This window comes from Electrona antarctica (genome assembly GCF_951216825.1).
Source record: "Electrona antarctica genome assembly, chromosome: 19".
Taxonomy (NCBI): domain Eukaryota; kingdom Metazoa; phylum Chordata; class Actinopteri; order Myctophiformes; family Myctophidae; genus Electrona; species Electrona antarctica.
Genome location: NC_136800.1, coordinates 28,910,183 through 28,933,402, shown reverse-complemented (window position 1 = coordinate 28,933,402; position 23,220 = coordinate 28,910,183). Strand labels below are relative to the sequence as shown.

The 23,220-nt window shown below is 44.9% G+C and overlaps 1 protein-coding gene across 2 annotated transcripts in view; it reads left to right on the top strand.

Annotated features, from left to right (window-relative positions):
* LOC306912392 (carboxyl-terminal PDZ ligand of neuronal nitric oxide synthase protein-like) overlaps positions 1–22,834 on the top strand; it is a gene marked incomplete at both ends in the record, with an annotated part of 29,543 nt that extends 6,709 nt beyond the window's left edge. For both annotated transcript variants that reach the window (XM_079488571.1, XM_079488572.1), the window contains 8 exons: positions 539–631; positions 870–928; positions 1,067–1,175; positions 8,430–8,562; positions 9,116–9,243; positions 13,977–14,138; positions 18,080–18,248; positions 22,263–22,834. In XM_079488571.1, the coding sequence (XP_079344697.1) occupies positions 539–631; positions 870–928; positions 1,067–1,175; positions 8,430–8,562; positions 9,116–9,243; positions 13,977–14,138; positions 18,080–18,248; positions 22,263–22,834 (1,425 nt within the window). The remainder of the gene's footprint in view (positions 1–538; positions 632–869; positions 929–1,066; positions 1,176–8,429; positions 8,563–9,115; positions 9,244–13,976; positions 14,139–18,079; positions 18,249–22,262) is intronic.
* Positions 22,835–23,220: the final 386 nt, after the last annotated feature.

The following is a 23,220-nucleotide window of genomic DNA, read 5'->3' as shown; positions in this document are numbered from 1 at the left end:
TCGGGCAAAAAACCCTTATCTCCAATAGGCAAATATATTTTAACTTTTTTAGTTTTTTCATAGATGAATGCCCTACTTGATCATTCTGTAGTGTCAAAAAGCGGCACGTTTTGAGCTTGTAGATCTGCTACTTTTGCTATTTTTGAACTTTTGGACATATGAAGTGACATGTACAGAGACAATATGCATATCTAAATGTTGTCTGTACTTGCACAAAAGACTGATTCCCTCGCAATCAATGCCCGTCCATCTACATTTGACACGTGTTGGATAAGCAGTTTATTGTATGCAATCATTCATTTATTATCCACTTTCATTGTGGCATCACATTTTGGGAAGGCGAACATTTTCAAACATTTTCTCTTCACCCCAAACAAATAGCAAATATAGTTGTACAAGCTCTCAACTCTCTCAACACGTCACTTGGTGATGCGTTGAGAGCTTGTAGATCAACTATCTTTTGCTATTTTAGAAATGGGGATTAAGTGGAAACCTATTTCATTCTGAAATTACGCCTCTTTCCACCTTCCTTTCGCAGTATGAATTCAAACTGAAGAACATAAAGAAGAAGAAAGTCAACATCGTCGTGTCTACAGACTGTGTCCGAGTGATTTTGCGCAAAAAGAAAAAGGTCAGTCCCCGCCTAATCTGATTTAGTTTCCATTGCCATGCACTCATCTGTCTGGTGCATTGCTTAACGTATTAAGCCCTGTTCTCAATTTGTCAACGCATCACATCATGATGTATTGTGAGCTTGCATTATATGCTATTCTCTGTTTTTTGAACAATTTCAAACTAACTAAAATGACTTGGCCCAAAACAGAGACAACATTTTAAATGAATTTATTTATTTATTAATGTCACCATAGAGAAAAGAATGGTCGTGGGACGACAGCGCTGTGATAGTGACACAGGACCCCATTTACAGGTAGGGGCTCTGGGGCCTCCTGCTAAAGCTCAGATACTGAGGCAAACTCATCTACTTCATAAAGATTTCCCCCTCAGGGGGTTTCAATAAAATTCAAATGAAGCCGTTTCAATCTAACGTGTTATCTTTCTTGCACAGGATATTCTATGTCTCACATGACGCACAAGACTTGAAAATCTTCAGCTACATAGCGAGAGACGGCCAGAGCAACACCTTCCGATGCAATGTGTTCAAGTCTAAGAGGAAGGTATGTTCACATGACAATTTCCTTTCCACACACAAAAAAAGAAATGCACCCGATTTATTGCTTCAAATGTGCTCAATGCAGGGCCGCTGGGCCGGTGCTTTTTACAGTACATGCCTGGGGAAAGGGAGTATTTTCTGGTCACTGAGGGAGGGGAACTGCTTGTTGGGGCGGGCTTTCTGACACCCACTCAGTTATGGCTGCTTAAATGGCTTTTCATACGGAAAGCGACAGGCGTGCCCACGCTGCCTAGTAATCCATTTTCAATGAGAGGCGAGCGGGCAGGTAGCAAGGCGCAGGCAGTACACCCTTGGACAGTACATCCTTGTTACTGAACAGACACTCTAGCATTGATGACTGTCAGAATAGAGAGCTATTTAACACTTAGTTTAACCAACAAATATTACTCAACCTTTTCTCGATCAGGGCCCGCTTGAAAATCTTGATAAATAATGTCCACGGCCATCTGACCACTTTACAGAGCAGTCATTCGGCCAGATCTACGCAGAGCGAATGTCTGTGTGTATTCACATGAGAAGCACAGTGTGACCACGCTGATCCATGCGAGAACGCATGGGGTTCTCACCATCTCTAAAGCCCTTTCAAGTACACCCTGGCCTATATAATGACACAGGTGATGGTATATCGAGCTGCCGTCCGACACAAAAGGTCAGTTGTCCCCACAGACAGTGTTCATAATGTGTTTTATGGACTGCTTTAGAAGAATGTATGGGGAAATAACAGGCATGTGTGTGTCGCCCCAATAAATGCAAACCACGCCAATTTGTCGCCGTGACAAAGACAGAGCACCCTCTCCCCTTCACCATGGAGACCAGACAGAGACACGCTGAATACTAATCATTCTGGTGGGAAGAGAAAAACACAAGGGGGTTATCGACTCTGCAATTCATAAAAAAATTTTGCTCATAGTGTTTACTGACAACCCCCGCCTGCGCCTGGCCAGCAGGCACCCATGGCAGGGGGCCTAGGATGTGTGTTTTGATCCTCCCGCTGGCTATAGAGGGCACTAGATTGGCAGACCAAGCAGGAGAACTATATAGCCTTATTCCATTTTCATGGCACAAAGCATATATTGTAGCTGATTCTCAATTATCACCTGCAGTCAACTGTAAATTCAGTGAAAAATGCCATTTTTAACCCTTCCTTCGGTCATTGTGCTATTTAAGTATTATGCCCAAAACATACCAAAATACTATATTCCTATTATGTCTGCCAGGCTGAAGGCACTAAGCAGTAGTGATGCGCTGGTTAGAGCGTCGCAGTCCCGCCCCCTACCAGTGCCCAGGAAATGATTCCCTGTTCATTTTCCTCATAGACATTTCAAAAAGTATTTATTTAAAGACCTTTTAAGCCTCGTACAAAGCCAACTCGAGTTGTGAGAAATCATGACAACAAACAAAAAGATTCGGGCTGAACAAATAATTAGAAAGAAGAAGAAAACGGCAGGTTACAACACTTTTTTTCTTGTTTTTCTTCTTCGTAATTCGAGTTGGCTTTGTACGACGCTTAAAAGGTCTTTAAATAAATACTTTTTGAAATGTCTATGGGAAAAATGCATTGGGAATTATTTCCTGGGCCTGGCGTCGTCATGATAGGGGGCGGGACTGCGACGCTCTATTAACCATGCAGTCTGCAGTAGGGGCGACTGTGGCTCAAGAGGTAGAGCAGGTCGTCCAATGATCCATGGGTCGGCGGTTAGAATCCCGACTCCTCCTGTCTACATGTCGAAGTGTCCTTGGGCAAGACACTGAACCCCAAATTGCTCCCGATGGGCTGGTTGGTACCTTGCATGGCTTCCGCTGCAATCGGTGTATGAATGTGTGTGTGAATGGGTGAATGTAATGCACAATCTATGTAAAGCGCCTTGGAGAAAGGCGCTATATAAATGCACCATTTACCATTTACCACTAACCATGCAGAGCCATGTGGGGAAATATACTCTATACATCCCTGGGTTGGGTCATAGGCTATATGAAGTTAAAATATGAAATAATAAAATAAATATACTTTTGAATCACTTAATACTCTATACTTTGTTGACCCGGGTCCCCCCAGGGGTCTGTACTTGGTCCCCTCCTTTCCCCCCCCTCTACATCAAATAGCCAATCTATGCTACGACTCCTTTGCGGTGCATTTGATCTCGTAGATAGGCTATATTCGGTGAACGTTCTGTGTATTATGATACGACCAGAATAGGGGCTGTAGGGTTCAATTGTGCTTAAATATTCAGAATACATACTCTATACTGTTTCATTTCCGCATTCCCATTAGGATGAGACTCTTTGGCTCCATTGGATCCACTGCATGAGATCCACTGTTATGATAGATAAGATAGACAGACCTCTATGGATCCCTGGGGAAATTCAGTTTCCATAGCAGCACTGCAGTGTAAAATCAGGTATTACATCGCCATCAAGATTTGTCGACAAAATCAAGTGTAGATAGGGCTCCAATTTTGTCGCATCCTTTACCCGCAGCGCGGCCCGCAATTCACCCGCCTGACCGAAAATTACGAATATAGGAGCTTTCTCTGTCCCTTAATGGTATTTTCGTCCCGTGTCACCCGCTATATTTTTTGCCGACACCGGTATTTGCGCCTAGAGGTGTGGTCATGGGCGTGTTGGCACGCTTTCCCCTAAATTGCTATTTTGGTCACACACATTTGGGAAAGCGATAGTGGCATTTAAAAGCACCCGTTAGCCATGCCAAATTAGTTTGGTAAAGAGCGGCCACCGCGCACTTCAATGGAGATGTCCAGGCACAGACTAGTCAGGCTAGTCATCTCTCATATATTCATATATATTGCATCGCTTTGTTATTTTCCTATAATCAGCTGAAGTGAGTGCCTGCCACTTCCCTGTGTCCATTGTGTTTATATAATTGTATAGTCAAATAAGTTATTTGTGCCAGCCTGCTCTTCAGTTCATCACCAGCGCAGCAAATAGTTTAATCCGACTTGCCGAACTTTCCTTTTCGCTTCATACCGTTCCGTAGAGACGATCTACACGCACGATCCATATACCAAATGAAAGCCCTAATTTCGTAGTTTACATAGAACTTTGAAAATCTTTAAAAATGAGCAAGATTTGAGCGAGTTGTGACTCAATGAAAAGACGAGTGTTCTTGGGTCTGTGCGTGTGGAGAAAAAAAAAAGAACGGCACAAGGGGGGGGGGGGGTGGTCGCGAGACATGACCAACGCATTTTCGCGGGTCCCCTGCCAAACACGTTGAGAAGCCCTGCTCTATACGCTTGAGATGGTCAGTTGTCAAGGCCCAGCTGGTCAGAAGGCCCAGCTGGTCAGTTGTCAAGGCCCAGCTGGTCAGAAGGCCCTGCTGGTCAGTTGTCAAGGGCCAAGCATAGTGAAGTGAAGGGTCTTGAGATGGTCAGTTGTCAAGGCCCAGCTGGTCAGAAGGCCCAGCTGGTCAGTTGTCAAGGGCCAAGCATAGTGAAGTGAAGGGTCTTGAGATGGTCAGTTGTCAAGGCCCAGCTGGTCAGAAGGCCCAGCTGGTCAGAAGGCCCAGCTGGTCAGTTGTCAAGGGCCAAGCATAGTGAAGGGTCTTGAGCTGGTTAGTTGTCAAGGGCCAAGCATAGTGAAGGGTCTTGAGTTGGTCAGTTGTCAAGGGCCAAGCATAGTGAAGGGTCTTGAGCTGGTCAGTTGTCAAGGGCCAAGAATAGTGAAGGGTCTTGAGCTGGTCAGTTGTCAAGGGCCAAGCATAGTGAAGGGTCTTGAGCTGGTCAGTTGTCAAGGGCCAAGCATAGTGAAGGGTCTTGAGCTGGTCAGTTGTCAAGGGCCAAGCATAGTGAAGGGTCTTGAGCTGGTCAGTTGTCAAGGGCCAAGCATAGTGAAGGGTCTTGAGCTGGTCAGTTGTCAAGGGCCAAGCATAGTGAAGGGTCTTGAGCTGGTCAGTTGTCAAGGGCCAAGCATAGTGAAGGGTCTTGAGCTGGTCAGTTGTCAAGGGCCAAGCATAGTGAAGGTTCTTTAGCTGGTCAGTTGTCAAGGGCCAAACATAGTGAAGGTTCTTTAGCTGGTCAGTTGTCAAGGCTCAAGGGCCAAGCATAGTGAAGGGTCTTGAGCTGGTCAGTTGTCAAGGGCCAAGCATAGTGAAGGGTCTTGAGCTGGTCAGTTGTCAAGGGCCAAGCATAGTGAAGGGTCTTGAGCTGGTCAGTTGTCAAGGCTCAAGGGCCAAGCATAGTGAAGGGTCTTGAGCTGGTCAGTTGTCAAGGCTCAAGGGCCAAGCATAGTGAAGGGTCTTGAGCTGGTCAGTTGTCAAGGCTCAAGGGCCAAGCATAGTGAAGGGTCTTGAGCTGGTCAGTTGTCAAGGCTCAAGGGCCAAGCATAGTGAAGGGTCTTGAGCTGGTCAGTTGTCAAGGCTCAAGGGCCAAGCATAGTGAAAGGGAACCAAAAAAACCTTACTTCTCAACCTTGTTAAGTGATCAGATGGGTGGGCCGCGTGCGTTTTCTGAGCATGTTATGATCAATCGATCCATTATGTTCCGGCTTGGATCAATGAACCTAACATAGTATTTAAGTTAGCGGTATGGGCGGTGGGCCCACTTGCAATTTCCCGATGGCCCACTAGTGGGCCCCAGCCCACAGCTTGAAAACCAGTGGTTTAAAAGTCTCTAAAAGGTGAAAAAGTGAAGAAAAGTCCTGTTCTGCAGAGGGCCATGCAGGGCTGTCACCATTATGACATTTTAGTCCATGATTAATTGTCATGCAAATAATTGTGATTAATGATTTAGTTGTGGTTTTAGCCGTGGGCATGGGAACATGATTAATACAATTACATTTCTGTTTGCCGTTTATGCTTTGTAAACAAACAAAAATATCACAAATGACGGTACCAATAATCAACATAAATAATTTGCTATGGCTAAATCTTTATACACTTTTATAGTTACAAAAATATGAAGGTGCCACTGCCTAATCGACAAGCTCAGTGTAAGTCATGTAATATGAAAACAAAACAGCTTACCAAACTTGCCAGGATGAGCCTGTGAAGTTCCAGGTTCAGTAGGTCAGTAGGTCAGCTGATTGTGTCCAGAGTGAGAGAGAGAGAGAGAGAGAGAGAGAGAGAGAAAGAGAGAGAGAGAGAGAGAGAGAGAGAGAGAGAGAGAGATGATGGAGGCATGTATAAAACATTGTGAATAGAATGGAACAGTTCTTGTGTGTGTGTGTGTGTGTGTGTGTATGCGTGTGTGTGCACTGTGTGTGCTCAGAGAGGGAGAAAGTGCAAATGGAACGGAGGAGGTATAGGCTACCTTAACACAGAGATAAGAAAATGTGGTTTCCCATTTTAATAGCAGAATAGAACACTGTTATCACAGTCTGAGTGATTGTGTGCGTGTGTGCACATGTGCGTGCGTGGTGTGCATACGTGTGTCACGGACGGTACCTGGCTGACTGCCTCGTTTTTTTTTCAGACCTCTGTTTTTAATGACAGTGGCCATGATGATCCAATCTGGTTTGGAGAATCGCTGCAGTAGAAGCAGGCCATGTCTGCGTGAGATATTCATTTTCAGATGTGTGCAAATCCCCTCTATCTCTCTCTCTCTCTCTCTCCCTCCCTCCCTCTCTCCCTCCCTCTCTACCCTTGGTTTGCACAGTCTCTCTACACTGCCCTAGCCCTATTTAAATAAAGCATACAGTAACATGCCAAAAATAAATCTTACCAAAAAGAAAAACAAGCACAAGGCATCAGGGAGATGGAGGCCGTGAAAGGCCTGAAACATGATGGAGTGTTGCAAACATTTTCTACTAACTAAACCAGTCTATTACTGTAAAGGCTTTATAATTATTTTAGTGCGTCGGTCTCTCTATCTCTCTCTCTCTCTCTCTCTCTCTCTCTCTCTCTCTCTCGTAAATAATTCAGCTTCAGCTTTTGAGAATCTGAATTATTTGGTCACAGTCTGAATTAGGATTAAACAACGGATCCTGGTCTCTTGTCTTGACTCGTTCTATGAGCCTCTAGGGGCCGTTCTGCTTACACCCAAGTGGACCAAAGTGCTTTAAACCGACCCACATTGCCCTCCTTTGAGCCCTGTGGTCTCTGGCGGGGCTAAAAATGGGAAGAACATTTAAATAAAATTATTATTAGAGGCAGAACGAGGCACTAGAGGAAAGGCCATGTGCTCGCCAATTCAGATATCTTGCACACACACAAGAGGCAATGTCCATGGCGAGCCAGGACATTGTATATTGTATTATTGACACACATGTTCTCTAGCAAAGTTTGATCACTGATATAAAACAAAATTCAGGAGCAGAGAACAGATTTATGAGTGACTGCAACCCTGTCAGCGGCTAATAGCTTAGTTATTACAACCGAATCATACTGTTATGTGAAAGATGACCTCTAATGGCGGAGTAGGGGTGGTGCGGTACGTGCTGATATCACTGCCGTCGGCAGAAACCTCTTATCTCCATATGTTGTACTCTATGTTTTTTCCATAAATGAATGCACTACCTCGTCATACTACAGTGTCACAAAAGTGGCAAAAATAGCTGATCTACAAGCTCAAAATGTGTCGCGATGCGAGCTTGTGAGCTTTTACAGTATATGGGCAATTTTTGCATCCTGGAAATGAACAGTTTTGGAGATATGAGGTTTCCATTTCCACCCAACAGCAACGATATACAGATGTCCTCTCGTTAAGGCCATTTTGCAACATCACCTTCCCGACTGCCCTGAATGGACCCATTCATCACCATGACAGCCATATCTAATGCGGAGTGGACGCACACGGACGAGAATGCTGAAATACTGTGTGTGCTATCCAGTGCTGGACGAAATACTGAAAAACTGTGCTATCCAGTGATGGACGAAGTACTCGGATTGCTTAAGTAAAAGTAGCAATAGCACAGTGTTTGTATGAGAATAAGTCCTCCACCTATCTATCTTTCCATCTCCCCCCCCGCCTGCCCCCACCCAACCCCCCCCCCCCCCCTCCCCCCCCCCCCTCTCCTGTGTTGCCTTCTCATCACTCGGGCTCCCATCGTATTCCTGTCACCATGTCTCATACGCAAACAATCAAACGCTCGTCCAACCGTCCATCCATCCAATCATCCGTGTTTCCATTTGTCTTCCACTTCCGTTCATCATCCATCCGCCTGTTCCTGGCTCATCTTCGCCTCGTCTCGCGCTGTTCTCCTGGTACTACCATCCCCTTCCCCCCCTTCTCCTCCTCCTCGCATACCCTTCCTCCTCCCTCTCCCCCCCACCCCCCTCCCTCAGTCTCAGGCCATGCGGATCGTGCGGACGGTGGGCCAGGCCTTTGATGTGTGCCACCAGCTGACAATGCAGGGCACCGAGGAGCAGGAGGGAGGAGGAGGAGAGGGGAGCACAGAGGGCACAGACTCAGCGCCAGGTGACAACCCCCCCCCCCCCAATGCTGCAGTACCTGCCACCAGAAACATTATGGACTAGAATCCTTAATCACTTCTTAAACCCTCTAGTCTTAGAGAAATTAACTGGAGTTAACTGTACTCGGGCCAGCGGTTTGAGCTCGTAAATCCGCTATATTTCTGCGGCAACGTTCGCCCCCAAAATATGGATGCTGTAGTTAAAGCTTGGTTAACCAGCAAATATATAATATATTTTGTAGACTATTGGACCCCTTCTACTTTCCCCTCTACACTAAATATCTTTGCAGGAAATAACTAGACACACACACATGTAGATCTGCTCTTTTCGTAGAATGTTCACTCCAGAATTGAGACGCGAGAGGTTAAAGGTGATGAAAGACAAAAAATATAGCCTACCCTGTGTAGTGTGTAACAATAAGAATCTCTCTCTCTCTCTCTCTCTCTCTCTCTCTCTCTCTCTCTCTCTATCGCCATCTTTCCCTCTCTCTGTTGCTCTCTTCCCTCGCTCAATGTCGCTCTCCCTCTCCATGTCTCCCCCTTCTTTCTCTCTACCAGCTAAGAAGCGATTTGCGCTGTCAGAGGAGACCGACCTTGAGGCAACCACAGAGGAGAGCATCGACTGCCTCTCCTCATCAGACCCCGAGAGGAGCAAAAGGGATGAAGCCCTCCTTAAGGACGCAAAGGTCATATCTCACCATCTGCTATCATTGAATAATCTTCCCACCGTGTTTGTGCTTCACTCGGCTGGCTTATTCTCAGAACTTCAACCTAAAACCGTGTTGTTCTCAAATAATTTATGTATGTGGTCGTGCATCTGAAGAGATTTTGTTCCAGGGCTCTATAGCCTATTAGTGTATTTTCTGTTTTCACCGTACATTCAATATCTTAGATGAAAATAGCTGATCGACAAGCTTTACAAGGCGTTGCAGCGTGACACATTAGTAAGCTTGTCAATCTGCTAAAGAATTCCCAGAATACAGATGTAGTTTCAAGACCCCTAATTTTAAAATTCTCAATTGTTTGAAAAGGGCAAGATCTACAAGAGTCATCAATCAGCATTTTTGTCTCCACCAGGCCGAAGGCATGGGGAGAGAGTATGTTTTGCACTCCGTCCGTGTGTGTGTGTGTGTGTGTGTCCGTCCGTCCGTCCGTCCGTCCTTCTGTCCGTCCGTTACCAGCTAATCTCCGGCACCGTTAACCCGGTCGATGCCAAACTTTGCACACACACTCCCTGGATGCCAACGATGAACCTCTGCCCCGCATTTTCCAGAACGGCCTGTTATAGCGCCACCATGAGGCAGCTTTTCTCATTTTTTACCTAAAACTGCACCGATCTGCGTGAAACGTTGCATGCACACTCCCTAGAGGCCAAGGACAGACCTTTGACCTGCATTTTCCGCATCTGCCTTTTATAGCGCCACCAGGAGGCCGACTTTTGTAAAACACATTTTTTGATATTACTCCTCCAGAATCTGTCCAAAAATCTCACAAATCGTTACACAGTATCTCTATGGTCATGTGCTCAAGTTGGATCTGTCCGATATTTCATATTCCATCCTAATTGGCTATAATTGGCTTTCACAGTTTGCAAGATTGCCCCGTTTTGAACAAAAGCCTCAAATCATGAACGCAGCATGCAATTTACGTGAAATCTTTCACACATTTTCTTACTAGGCTGAGGAATATATCCCACCCTTTTCACATTGGCCTGTTATAGCGCCACCAACAGGTTGATTTTTGCAAAACACATTTTTGGAAAAAAATGCCTCAAATCATCCAATTGCCATCAAAGGCAAACATGTTTATATTACTCCTAAACATTTTGCCAAACATCTCACACAGTCCTATCCTCCTGGTGGAGACCTGTGCCCAGAAGGGCACTTTTTCTAGTTTTAATATATACCTGTATATTAAATAAAATGGGTTACTCACTGTTACTCATTTTGCTGGGACCACCCATGGGACCCCCTCAAGGACCCCACTTTGAAAACACTGTCCTAAAAGTCAAGCAGCAAGCACTCGATTCTCTATATAATGCTATCGACCTGTGGTTGCTAACAGCCTAGGTCAGGTGGCCGTTTATGCCTTTTCAGGGTTCAAATTCATAAATAGCAGATGGACAAGTGAAGCACGTCACTTCACGTCACATCTTGAGCTTGTGGATCTGCTGTTTTGGAAACTTTTGAGTGACGCTGTAGTATGTACAATTAGGGCATTCATTTATGAAAAAATAAACGTCAAAATATGGAGATAAGAGGTTTCTGCCCGACGGCAACCATAGGCATTTTCCTGCTGACTTCCCCACTGCCGACTAAATGACGGAGTCTAACTGGAAATCGAAGGAATGTAATAATTTGTGCCGCACACAGACGCCATATGAATAATGAATTGAATCCATAAAGTGAGTCCCACAGCGTTTGAACAGCTACGTCTCAGCAAGGCATCCGTTCCTTTTAACGGGGCCATATTTGCATTATTTAAGTATCCAGAAATGTAAATCATCATACTAAAGTAATTAAACAACTCCAGAGGCTCGAGACACAGGGAGATGAAAGGCTGCCCTCATGAAGAGCTGCAGGACGATCAATAGATGCTACTGAAGCCTGCAAACAAAGCTTGTTTGACCACTTGAACCACCACCATTTTACATTTCATCGCACAATGCCATTGAGTGGCAGAAAAGGACGCTTTGCAACGTGACACACTGGCACAAAATCAGACCGTAAATTATGAATTGAGTGGGCAAAACTATACCTATATTAAATTGTTTATAAGATCAATATTGTTTATAGGATCAATATAAGTAAATTAATATATGATAACCCTTCCACAGGAGTAGCTTTTTCATATTTATCACACATTTTGTAATTTTCACCTATAGTAGGCCTATACAGTATGGTAATAGATAAAATTTGAATTAATAGTTATCACCATGAAACTTCCCCAGTTGATTACTTACACGAAGACAATGATTTATTGTATTACACATTTTCTGAAATTGTATATTTAAATATGCAAATTAGGCATTATGTAGGAAAATGTGCAAAAATTACAAAATATTAAAAAGCTACTAATGCGGAAGGGTTATCATATATTAATTTACTTATATTGACAATTTAAGGTATATTAATTAGGTATGGTTTTTCCCACTCAATCCATAATTAACGTAACAATTTTGGAGGTCTGGCTCATGGACTAAAAACTGGTTCTGAACTGAACCGGTTCTCAACTGGTGGAAAAGGGGTCACTATGGGCTTGTTGATCGGCATTTTGCACTATTTCTTAAAGTAAAAGATATATTTTTAACTAGGCTACTGTACCAAACATACACCAATGAAGGGACGCTAAAGGTGGTTGCACACTGGACGCGTTTTTCGGAAAACCGATGGAGAAACGCCGCTAAAAATCCGAAAAAACTCGCTTGGTGTGTGGGGACCTTAAGGGCTTGGTTTATGTTTAATTTGACAAGGACATGACAATCACATTGGACAAACCAGTGTTCTACTATTATCAACACAGTCCACAGGAGGCTTTTCTAAATCGAAACTCTAATCTAAAACCCAATCGATTACAAGACAAAACATTACATCATTATAATAAAACTAAGACATAATACATTAACTGTGACACAAAAGCAACATAATCCTTTGTGAAGAGGTAGTGTGGTATGTTCAAAATAAACTGATGGGTTCAGCCAACCCATCAGTCTGACAACACGAATGGTTGTTGTTGCCGTGCCCGATGCATTCTTTGTCATCTGAGCTTGCTTTGATCTCTGTCTGATACTCTCCGCGTCACTCTGTGCCAATATACTCTGTTTGTAGGCTACATTTGAATGTTGAGGGATAGATCAGTAGATGGGTGCTTGAGATTGTGTGACGTATAGTCACATAAAGTAGACGGCGGCTCTTCACTCAGTAGAACCAGTAGAAAGCCTAGAAACATACCCTACTTTATCATTCATTTTAAAATGAATGGGAACATAATATATTAAACTCATAGAATGATGATTTAAAAAAGACTTTAAACTAGCGATTGAAAATACAAAGTGTTTATGCCAATGCTTATTAAGGTAATGTAGTTTGGCCCAAAACCCATCCGCTTGAATAGAGCGTTATTGGTTCTGACACCTGCAGGGGGGAAACAGCGAGACTACAGGCCATTCATATGAACTGTCTCTTCCTAATACGGCATCAATTCACAAGTTAGCCCCGGAGACCGCAGGTGTTTTTTCACAAGCCAGTCCCTTGTGTGAGACCAAGCACAACATCTCTTGTATATAGCTAACACCAATATTGCAACGAGCAATAAAACCAAACCAATAAATGTCCCATCTCTCATAGGACAGATAAGCCCTATTCCTTATTACTACCCACAACAACACTCCAAGTTAATTGTATCTGCTATAATTACTGTAAAGCTGAGCCACCTGACATCAATCCATACCTCTATGGGCTCTAGCTGCATTGATTGAGTTTCCACTGAAAGCTGCACGCCTACAGCCCCTAACTATATCCTGTCACTGATGTCTGATTGAATGATAAAGATGCTGTTGGCCTGGATTCAGTTGTGGAAAGTATAATTAATTATATTTACTCAGTGCTGCTGTGTTTACTTTTTTTTCGGCCACGCTACACCAGGCTTTTCTCGCACGTTTACCCTAAACGCGCGGCCCGCGCGTGCGTTTTTTAAAATAGGACTGGACCTAAATTAAACGCACGCGCGGGGGTAAACGCGCACGTTTTGTGCGCGAAAAGCCTGGTGTAGCGTGGCCGTGAGGCAAACATTGTACTTTTTACCCCTCTACAATCATTTGAAAGGTTTAGTTACTTTGTACTCACCATTCAAAAAAGATCACAACACAATGTAGATCTTCAATTTCTCCTGCTTGGAAATAATGAGTACATTTTCTTTTGGTCAGGGCAGAAAAGTGAAGACGCAAATTGTGATTGGCCGGAATGAGATGATGTATGATGATAAGAGCATCCCCCACTTCACACCTGTGTGTGTGTGTGTGTGTGTGTGTGTGTGTGTGTGTGTGTGTGTGTGTGTGTGTGTGTGTGTGTGTGTGTGTGTGTGTGTGTGTGTGTGTGTGTGTGCGTGTGCGTGCGGTGAGAGCACCAAAACCTCTTAGTGTCACTTTTGCATTAACATTGTTGTTATTCGGTGGAAACCTCATTATGTTAAAATTTAAATGCGACACATTTTGAGCTTGTAGATCTGCTACTTTTGTGTGACACAGTAGTATGATCAAGTAGCTATTCATTTACAAAAAACAAACAAATACAAAAATAAAATATGAAGATAAGAGCTTTCTGCCCCACAGCGTTGATATTTAATATATTATACACAATCTCTTAGTTTATTCCTTGTTTTGTACATAACCTTTATAATTGATGTGATGATCACTCCCCAGACGCCCTATGAGCGGTCCCTGCTGCTCAGCTCCCCCATCCTGGGTGCCTCGGTGTTGGGTCGGCCGGCTAGAGACGCGCCCTGCTCTTCGGAGCACCAGGTTCATCTGCTCCAGAAGCAACTGGAGCAACAGGAGCAGCAGGCCCAGGCAGCCTCAGCACAGGTACTGCATGGACATTGGACACTCAACACTCAACTATGGAAAATGTTGACATTGAGCAGAAACCTTGTAGCCAAAACCCTTACTATTGGGGGGAAAGGACCTATTATGTTACAGTCGATTCAATGTAGCTATTATTTAGTGACACATAGGCCTATCACAATTATTACATAATCACCTAATCGTAATTGTTTTTGCATAATCGTCAATCGTTTCCATGTTAAAAATCACACCCGTGTGAACTGAGTGGTGTAAGGTCTTATATAGACTGATCAGCTGTGGTCTGACGTAATGTCTGACGTAATGAAATCACACCCGGGTGAACTGGGTGACCGTAGCAACCGTGCTCATTTTTTGAGCACAGACAGACAGACAGACTAACAGAGCCAGTTGTAGGAGTGGTTTACACCACTCAAAAATGCCCATACATTTTCTAACATTTTTCAAAAATACGTCACGAAAGTGACGTCACGAAAGTGACGTGTTGTAAGCTTGAAGATAACTATTTCGCTATTTTGTAAAAAAAAATATTAAATGTGTCAGTGATTTCTTTGTATATAAGTTATATAAACAGAAATTCAAATTGTAACTTTCTATTGTTCAATGCAAAAAACACAATTCAATTGTTACTCGCATTTATTTGTGGGAATTCAAGAAAATAAATGTGAAATAAAAGCACAAACTTGTGATTAAAGTATAAATCGACTTAGTACACCAAAATGTATTTTGAAACCAGCGCTGAAGAAACCCCCATAGGACAGGATTGTCATACTTGTTGCCACTAATGAAGAATGGAACTATTTCTGGGTCTCCTTTAAGTCAGCTGCTGTATACAAGAACGCTGTGGCTTACTTTGTCATGCCTTTTTCTCTTCATCAAATATATCTGCCGTGACTGAAGGCCCTTGTTAATGATGCGCTGCTTTCTTTGAGTTTTGGAACAATGATTCTCAATCTTTTTCATTCCAAGGACCCGCAGTTTGATATTGTTGCTGTTGGGCAGAAATTCATAAATGAATGCTCTACTTCGTCATACTACAATGTCAGTAGCAAAAAATAGCCGATCTACAAGCTTAAAATGTCACTTACTTTGGAAATATGATGTTTCCACCTAGCAGCAATTACTATATGCATTGGGCCACGGACATTTGATATACAAGTTTTCATGTCTGGGAATCAGTGTTTATTTAACTTGAGAGTGCAAAAAAGTACACTCTCAGCGTTATAGAACCGTAATGGTCCTTTTGGACCCCTGGTGGTCCCTGGATCCGACGTTGAGAATCAGCTTTAGAAATGACTGAGGCCTCCCGCAAATTTTACTGATATCTAGGCATTTCGCACAGCGGCGACTTGGTCTGTGCCTGTGTAACGGCCGAGATTCAAACACCGGTGTCTTGCGCGCTAAGGGACACTGTAGCCAAACATCTTAACCTACTAGCCTAAAGTAAAGGGGAATTCCCCTTTGTCTGGGGGAGATATTGCTGTGTCCACTGACCCCTTTGTCTGGGGGAGATATTGCTGTGTCCACTGACCCCTTTGTCTGGGGGAGATATTGCTGTGTCCAGTGACCCCTTTGTCTGGGGGAGATATTGCTGTGTCCACTGACCCCTTTGTCTGGGGGAGATATTGCTGTGTCCACTGACCCCTTTGTCTGGGGGAGATATTGCTGTGTCCAGTGACCCCTTTGTCTGGGGGAGATATTGCTGTGTCCAGTGACCCCTTTGTCTGGGGGAGATATTGCTGTGTCCACTGACCCCTTTGTCTGGGGGAGATATTGCTGTGTCCACTGACCCCTTTGTCTGGGGGAGATATTGCTGTGTCCACTGACCCCTTTGTCTGGGGGAGATATTGCTGTGTCCACTGACCCCTTTGTCTGGGGGAGATATTGCTGTGTCCACTGACCCCTTTGTCTGGGGGAGATATTGCTGTGTCCACTGACCCCTTTGTCTGGGGGAGATATTGCTGTGTCCACTGACCCCTTTGTCTGGGGGAGATATTGCTGTGTCCACTGACCCCTTTGTCTGGGGGAGATATTGCTGTGTCCAGTGACCCCTTTGTCTGGGGGAGATATTGCTGTGTCCACTGACCCCTTTGTCTGGGGGAGATATTGCTGTGTCCACTGACCCCTTTGTCTGGGGGAGATATTGCTGTGTCCAGTGACCCCTTTGTCTGGGGGAGATATTGCTGTGTCCAGTGACCCCTTTGTCTGGGGGAGATATTGCTGTGTCCACTGACCCCTTTGTCTGGGGGAGATATTGCTGTGTCCACTGACCCCTTTGTCTGGGGGAGATATTGCTGTGTCCACTGACCCCTTTGTCTGGGGGAGATATTGCTGTGTCCACTGACCCCTTTGTCTGGGGGAGATATTGCTGTGTCCACTGACCCCTTTGTCTGGGGGAGATATTGCTGTGTCCACTGACCCCTTTGTCTGGGGGAGATATTGCTGTGTCCACTGACCCCTTTGTCTGGGGGAGATATTGCTGTGTCCACTGACCCCTTTGTCTGGGGGAGATATTGCTGTGTCCACTGACCCCTTTGTCTGGGGGAGATATTGCTGTGTCCACTGACCCCTTTGTCTGGGGGAGATATTGCTGTGTCCACTGACCCCTTTGTCTGGGGGAGATATTGCTGTGTCCACTGACCCCTTTGTCTGGGGGAGATATTGCTGTGTCCACTGACCCCTTTGTCTGGGGGAGATATTGCTGTGTCCACTCACTCCACTGACAATGTCTTTTGAGCTGAGGAGCGCTGTAGCGCAGTGCTAATATTAACACCCACACCGTTCAAACCGATCAACCATTGCTGTGCTCAAATGTCTTTATCCATGTTATTAGCACAGATAGCTTAGCTGCGTCTTTACCATAGAAATGCATGGCAAACTGCTAGTGGTGGAAAAAGTACTCACATTCTTTACTTTAAGTAAACGTATCAATAGTGCAATGTAGAAAAAGTTAAAGTCTCTGGACCTGATCACCCCTATATCTCCATATATGGAGCTGGCCTGTTCTGACATCACAACACTTCATATTTGGGCATGCCTGCCTGACACAGAACTCCATAGGAATAAAGGGACACAGAGAGACAGATACATAAATCTCCATAATGGGCATACAATGGACACAGAAAGATGGGTGGAACGGGTACTCTGACACGGGTACAACGGGTGGGGCATGGATCTACGGGTGGATGAAGTGGCTAATGTATGTTTCGTAATAATCTTAATCAAAATCTACAAAGTATCTATTAACTAAACTTTGAAGTAGAAGTGTTGAAAATTGGAAATAGTCAGGTAAAGTAAAAATACCTCAAGATGTTACTTAAGTAGCCTACAGTACTTGAGTAAATGTATACCACTGCAGACTGCTGCTGCCAGCTCAAAAGGTATTCTCAGGGGACACACAGCGTGGATTTTGGTCTTCAGGTAAAAGCTCTGTAACCTGGTACTGTATCCCGGGTAGGAGACAGTCAAGACTCAAGACACACGTAAATGTGAATTTTTCACGCGCCCGGGATGGTTTACCAGGCTCTGGAGGCTCTGAGACACTCTGCTACACATGCCATTGCTGCAGAGCTTATGGAGAAAGACAATGGCTAATGTCAGGGGTGTCATGGTAGGATTCTAAAGGGATTTCACGGAGCTAATGAGCTCCGCGTTCCAACTTTCTGTTCCATATTTAGCAGATCCTCCTCTGGCAAGATAATGGCTGTAACGATGCTGTCCTTATCGAATGTGGGAGAAGAGGAGAGAGCTTTAATCATATCTAAATGTCACCATCATTGCCATTGGTGTATGTGTGGTGTATGTGTGTGTGTGTGTGTGTGTGTGTGTGTGTGTGTGTGTGTGTGTGTGTGTGTGTGTGTGTGTGTGTGTGTGGTGTGTGGTGTGTGGTGTGTGGTGTGTGGTGTGTGTGTGTGTGCGTGCGTGCGTTGTTCTTGCCTCTGCAGGTGCACGTGCTTCAGGAGCAGCTGTCGGTGGAGGTGTGTGCGCGGACGGACGCTCAGGCGCGGGTGCAGAGGCTGCTGCAGCAGAACACAGACCTGCTGCAGCACATCTCCCTGCTGGTCAAACAGATTCAAGAGCTGGAGCTCAAAACCACCGGCCCGCTGAAGTCCAGTGAGTTATTCTTTTACGCTATAGGGCTGGGCAATGCAACTTCAAATCATTATCACCATTATCGTTTTGTACTGTAGTATGGTAATTGTAGTATGGTACAGGGTTTAGTCACTAAACGAAAATTATCACCATTAGTCTCATAATACACTAAAGTTTAGTGTATTATGAGACTAATCGTGAGACTAATCGTGATCAATTCCGTGTCAAAGAAAATGACATGCCCACAATAGGGAACCCAGGTTGAAAGTAAATCATCCCGTTCAGACCTGCAGATTTTCATCCTCTTGCGTCGCTGTGTTTTAATTTCTAAATTTTTATCCCACGATTTTGTAACCCGGTGCCAATTGCCTAAGCTGTAATCTTGGGTACTGGCATGGGCCATGGCTCAATTGTCCAGGCACCTTGGCTGGTAATCCAGTCTGGCAGTGTGCCGCGGGTTTGACTCCCGATCCCGACGGCCTTTACTGCATGTCTTCCCCCCATCTCTCTCCCCATTTCCTGTCAGCCTACTGTCTGTCCCTCCATAAAAAAATATAAAATAAAGACGAAAGCCACAAAATCTTGGGTACTCTCTGCCAACCTGGGGAGAGCCCTGAACAGAGATAATGCTTTCTTGGGTAGCTGTGTTTTAGCCTTCTCTATTTACCATCCTATAATCATACCTTCCTCTGTTTTATTTTTTATTATCATCATTATTCCAAGTAATTCTTCCCCACACACTCCCCGCCGGGATTCCCTGCCTCGAACACGAGAAAATTGTGTCCGTATATAGACAAATCCACAGAGGGGTGCTCTGGGCGCAGCCATAGCTGAGGTGTCACATAAACGCAACTTGACACCTATAAGCATTGATTGCCTACACCTGGCCTACAGGGCACCGCTCCATGGATTTGTCTATAGACCTTCCTGTGTATTTTAATCCCCTCCCCCTTCTTGTAGCCTGGGTTCCTTCCAGCCTGATTCGCTGTGTTCCGTGGATTTGTTTTGTCACTCGCTACTCAGTCTGGAAAGGGTCCTGTCTCCATGGTAGGCGAGATATGTAAAAGGGTGAAATGGATCCGTGGCTTCTGATTTATTGGTCTGTGGTGCGTAGATAGAGTGGCGCTGGCTGATGACGTATCAGCGACAACGTGGCTACGTAACGGTTGACGTTATGAAATGCAAGTCTGCTGCCTGCTGGCCAGACTGAGTAGCGAGTGACAAAACAAATCCACGGAACGGAATCAGGCTGGCCCTCTTTTCATTAAGTCATGGTCACCCTCTCAGAGGACTGTGCTCTCTTTGGAGCATGGTGGCTAGTGTTCTGTCACCAGGTCATGAATTATCAAAGTGTGACACCAGCGCGTCAGCAGATATGTCAGCGCTGCTCGCTCTAACCTCATCTTGTATGCTCGCACCTCTCTCCCCCTGAACTCCCCTCTTAAACACTGTCTCTCATCAGAAAACGTACATTGGATACTTAGTGACCACTTTCATGCAGGTAATTGCGTATTACTTCAGCCAAACGTTTTGTACGTGTTAAGATACATGCCTTATAGACCTTATCAATGTGTGGTCCAGGGACATAGACCAGTATTATTTTGAATACAAACATTGAGACTGTGTGCGATTTGGTTCATTCAATGCCCTGTGTTTGAGGCTCTCAAGGCGTGCCTGAGCAGCACAAGCACTCCCTCCGCACGTCTCAGATAATCACAGTGATTGGGGACGGGGTGAGGTTTTGAAGACAACTGGTTTGGGAATTGCTTACAAATAAAACAGTCTACTGTACTGTATATTTAAAGAAGATAAGGTCACAGTACACATTCTAAGCCTTCTTCCTCCGCAATGGGAGGATTTGATTTCAATATACTGTTTGTATTTGTTTTCCATTGGAAAAAAATAAATAATAATAACTACTTCATAAGATGTGTCTTCACCTCATTGTATTTTGAAACCAGTGTGGAAGAACCCCCATTAGGACATGATTTTCATGCTTGTTAACACTGATTTCTCGTTCTGTGTTAAGTCAGCTGCTGAAAAGAACGCTTTGTTCGTCATGCACTTATCACATCCATCAAATATATCTGCCGTGACAGGCCCTTGTTAATGATCCACTGCTTGACTCAAACTATGTAGAAAACTAATTTGGGCCGCTTGTATCCACTATCTTATTCTTTCGGTCATGACCCATACTTTATCACTATACTGTAGGACAGTAGGAATCAAGATAGACAGTTATATTGAGAGCTTTGCCTTATGGCTCATCTCTCTTTTTGTGCAGTACAGTGACTTCAATACCGCTCCTGTATTATTAGTACTGTAGATCGTCACTGTCGGGTGGAAAACTCATACTATATACCAAAACTGTTACTTTTCAGGATTCAAATAAAAAAATCCAATCCAATCCAACTTTATTTACAAAGCACATTTTAAACAACAGAGCTGACCAAAGTGCTGTACAGGCATAAAAATAAATAAAAAACATAAAGCAACACAAGGAGAACATACAATAAATACAAGTACCGTATTGTGCCGAATATAAGACGACTCTGATTATAAGACGACCTCCATTTTTCAAGACTCATTTATGGAAAAATAACATTGAATGTCAAATAGTCTATTCCCCGATAATATGACCCAATTTGACCCAATTTTTTTAGGATATTTCCATTAGAGAGAGAGAAAAAGAAAAGAAAACATATGTCTTATATTCAGCACAATAGGTTAAGTACAAAATCAATCAGGGTTTAAAAGCCAATGAATAAAAAATTGTTTTAAGATGGGTTTTAGAAACAGGTAGTGTAGGAGCCAGCCTGACATGTATGGGTAGTTGGTTCCACAGTTTGGGAGCAATAACTGAGAAGGCTCGTTGTCCTCTTAGCTTAAGCCTCTTTTTTGGGACAACAAGCAGCAATTGGCCAGCTGACCTCAGTGATCTGGAAGGTACATATGCATTTAGAAGATCAGGGATATAAATTGGCACTGACCCATTTAAAGATTTAAAAACAAACATTAAAATCTTAAAAAGCGTACTGGGAGCCAGTGGAGTGAAGCTAGAATGGGGGTGATGTGTTCATGTTTCCGGGTTCCTGTTAAAATTCGAGCAGCGGCATTTTGCACTAATTGTAGATGAGAGAGGAAGCCTTGGGTGATGCCGGCATAGAGGTCATAATCACTAATCGAGGCGAATAGTAATAAAAGCATGTATCACTCTTTCAAAATTACTAAAAGACAAGAAGGACTTAACCTTGGATAAAAGCCGTAGTTGGAAGGAGGATTTTAAAACAGCATGTATCTGTGTATCAAATTTAAAATCACTATCCATTATTACACCAAGGTTTCCCGCATTGGGCTTCACATAGGGAGACAGGGGGACTAAGTCGGGGTGAGGCAACTTGCCAACAGTCGCCGGTGTAAAAATCATGACCTCGGTTTTGCTGTCATTACATTACAAGGCCATCCAGGCTTTGATGTCCGTGAGACAATCAAGCGGTGGCTTCAGTGCATTGGTATCATCTCTTCTCAGGGGTATATAAAGTTGGGAGTCATCCGCATAAAAATGGAAGCAGATGCCATATTTTTTCATGACGGAGCCTAGGGGGAGGAGGTAGAGAGAGAAGAGAATAGGCCCAAGGATTGATCCCTGGGGGACCCCACATGGCAGGGATGCTGAGGCGCCACCGCAACTGACTGAGAAGCTTCTCTCAGATAGGACTTAACCAGTCTAGTGCAGTAGTAGTACCCTTTATGTCAACACTCCACTGTGCCAACACAGTGCTCGAGGCACAAGATGAGGATGCAGTGAGCCACTGTGTGAAATGCCGCTGTAAGGTCTAAAAGCATAAGAATATCTGGCTCTCCAGAGTCACTAATTAATAAAAGATAATTAAAAATGCGTAAAAGTGCAGATTCAGTGCTGTGAAAAGTTTCTGTCCTCTTCCTCTCTTCTTGTCCTCCATTCTTCTGATGCATGTGATCTTTCAGGGCCGTGCTCTCGTTCTCCCCCTCACTCTCTCTCTTCCTGTGTTTCAGTGGGATCCATGGACAGCCTCCTGGAGATCACCTTCCGAGCTAAGCCCCCACACGTGCTCTGTGACACGCCCGTCGACTCCACCCGCCCCTCTTCCATCTCCAGCCAGCGGTCGGCGCTCCAACCCTGGGCGACGACAACCAACGGCCCCTGGGCCTCCACCCCCATCTCCGGGCCCCGCTCTCCGGGCGCCATGGCGACGATGGATGCCAGCTCGCTGGGGATCAGCGGCAGTGCGGTGCGACTTGAGTGTTTCCGCTTCACCTCCTCCCGGCTGCTGGAGACCCATGATCGTGGCGTCGGCGACCTGGGGGAGATCCCCGGTGACGGAGGAGGCCCCCCGGGTGAGAGCTCGCCGCTGGGGGAGCAGGTCCTGGGCGCACTGGAGCTGCTGCGCTTCAGGGAGTCGGGCATCGGCTCGGAATACGAATCCAACACGGACGAGAGCGACGATCGGGACAGCTGGGGGCGGGGCGAGGGGCCGGGGGGGCTGGAGGGTGCCGCTGCTCGCCTCTTTAACGTGCTGAACGCTGACAGCCCCTCGGACAGCCTAGGGGACGAGATGGCCGTGTAGCGGCGCCAGCCGCTGCCACGCAGTGCCCACATGTAACCATTTGAGCCCCTAGCATCCCTATTCCAGGCAGGGGAAACGTTGGCCAAAAATAGCCGATCTAGAAACTCACATTGCGTTGCATTGCAAAACACTGTGAGGTTGTAGATCTCCTATTTTGGTTTTGGTGTAGAGTGGGGGGAAAAGAGCGGACCAAGTACAGAGGCAACTCATGTCCAACTAAGTACTAAGTACAGAGTGTTTAAGTGGTTAAACCGAACAGCCTGCGAGATAGAAGGAACACTGTGTTATTTCACGCTCTGCTATAAGCAGCTCACATGTCCATATACTGTAAGTATGTCCTACGATAGTTTAGTCAATTTGCTTTTTTTCTCATGGAATTTTGGTGC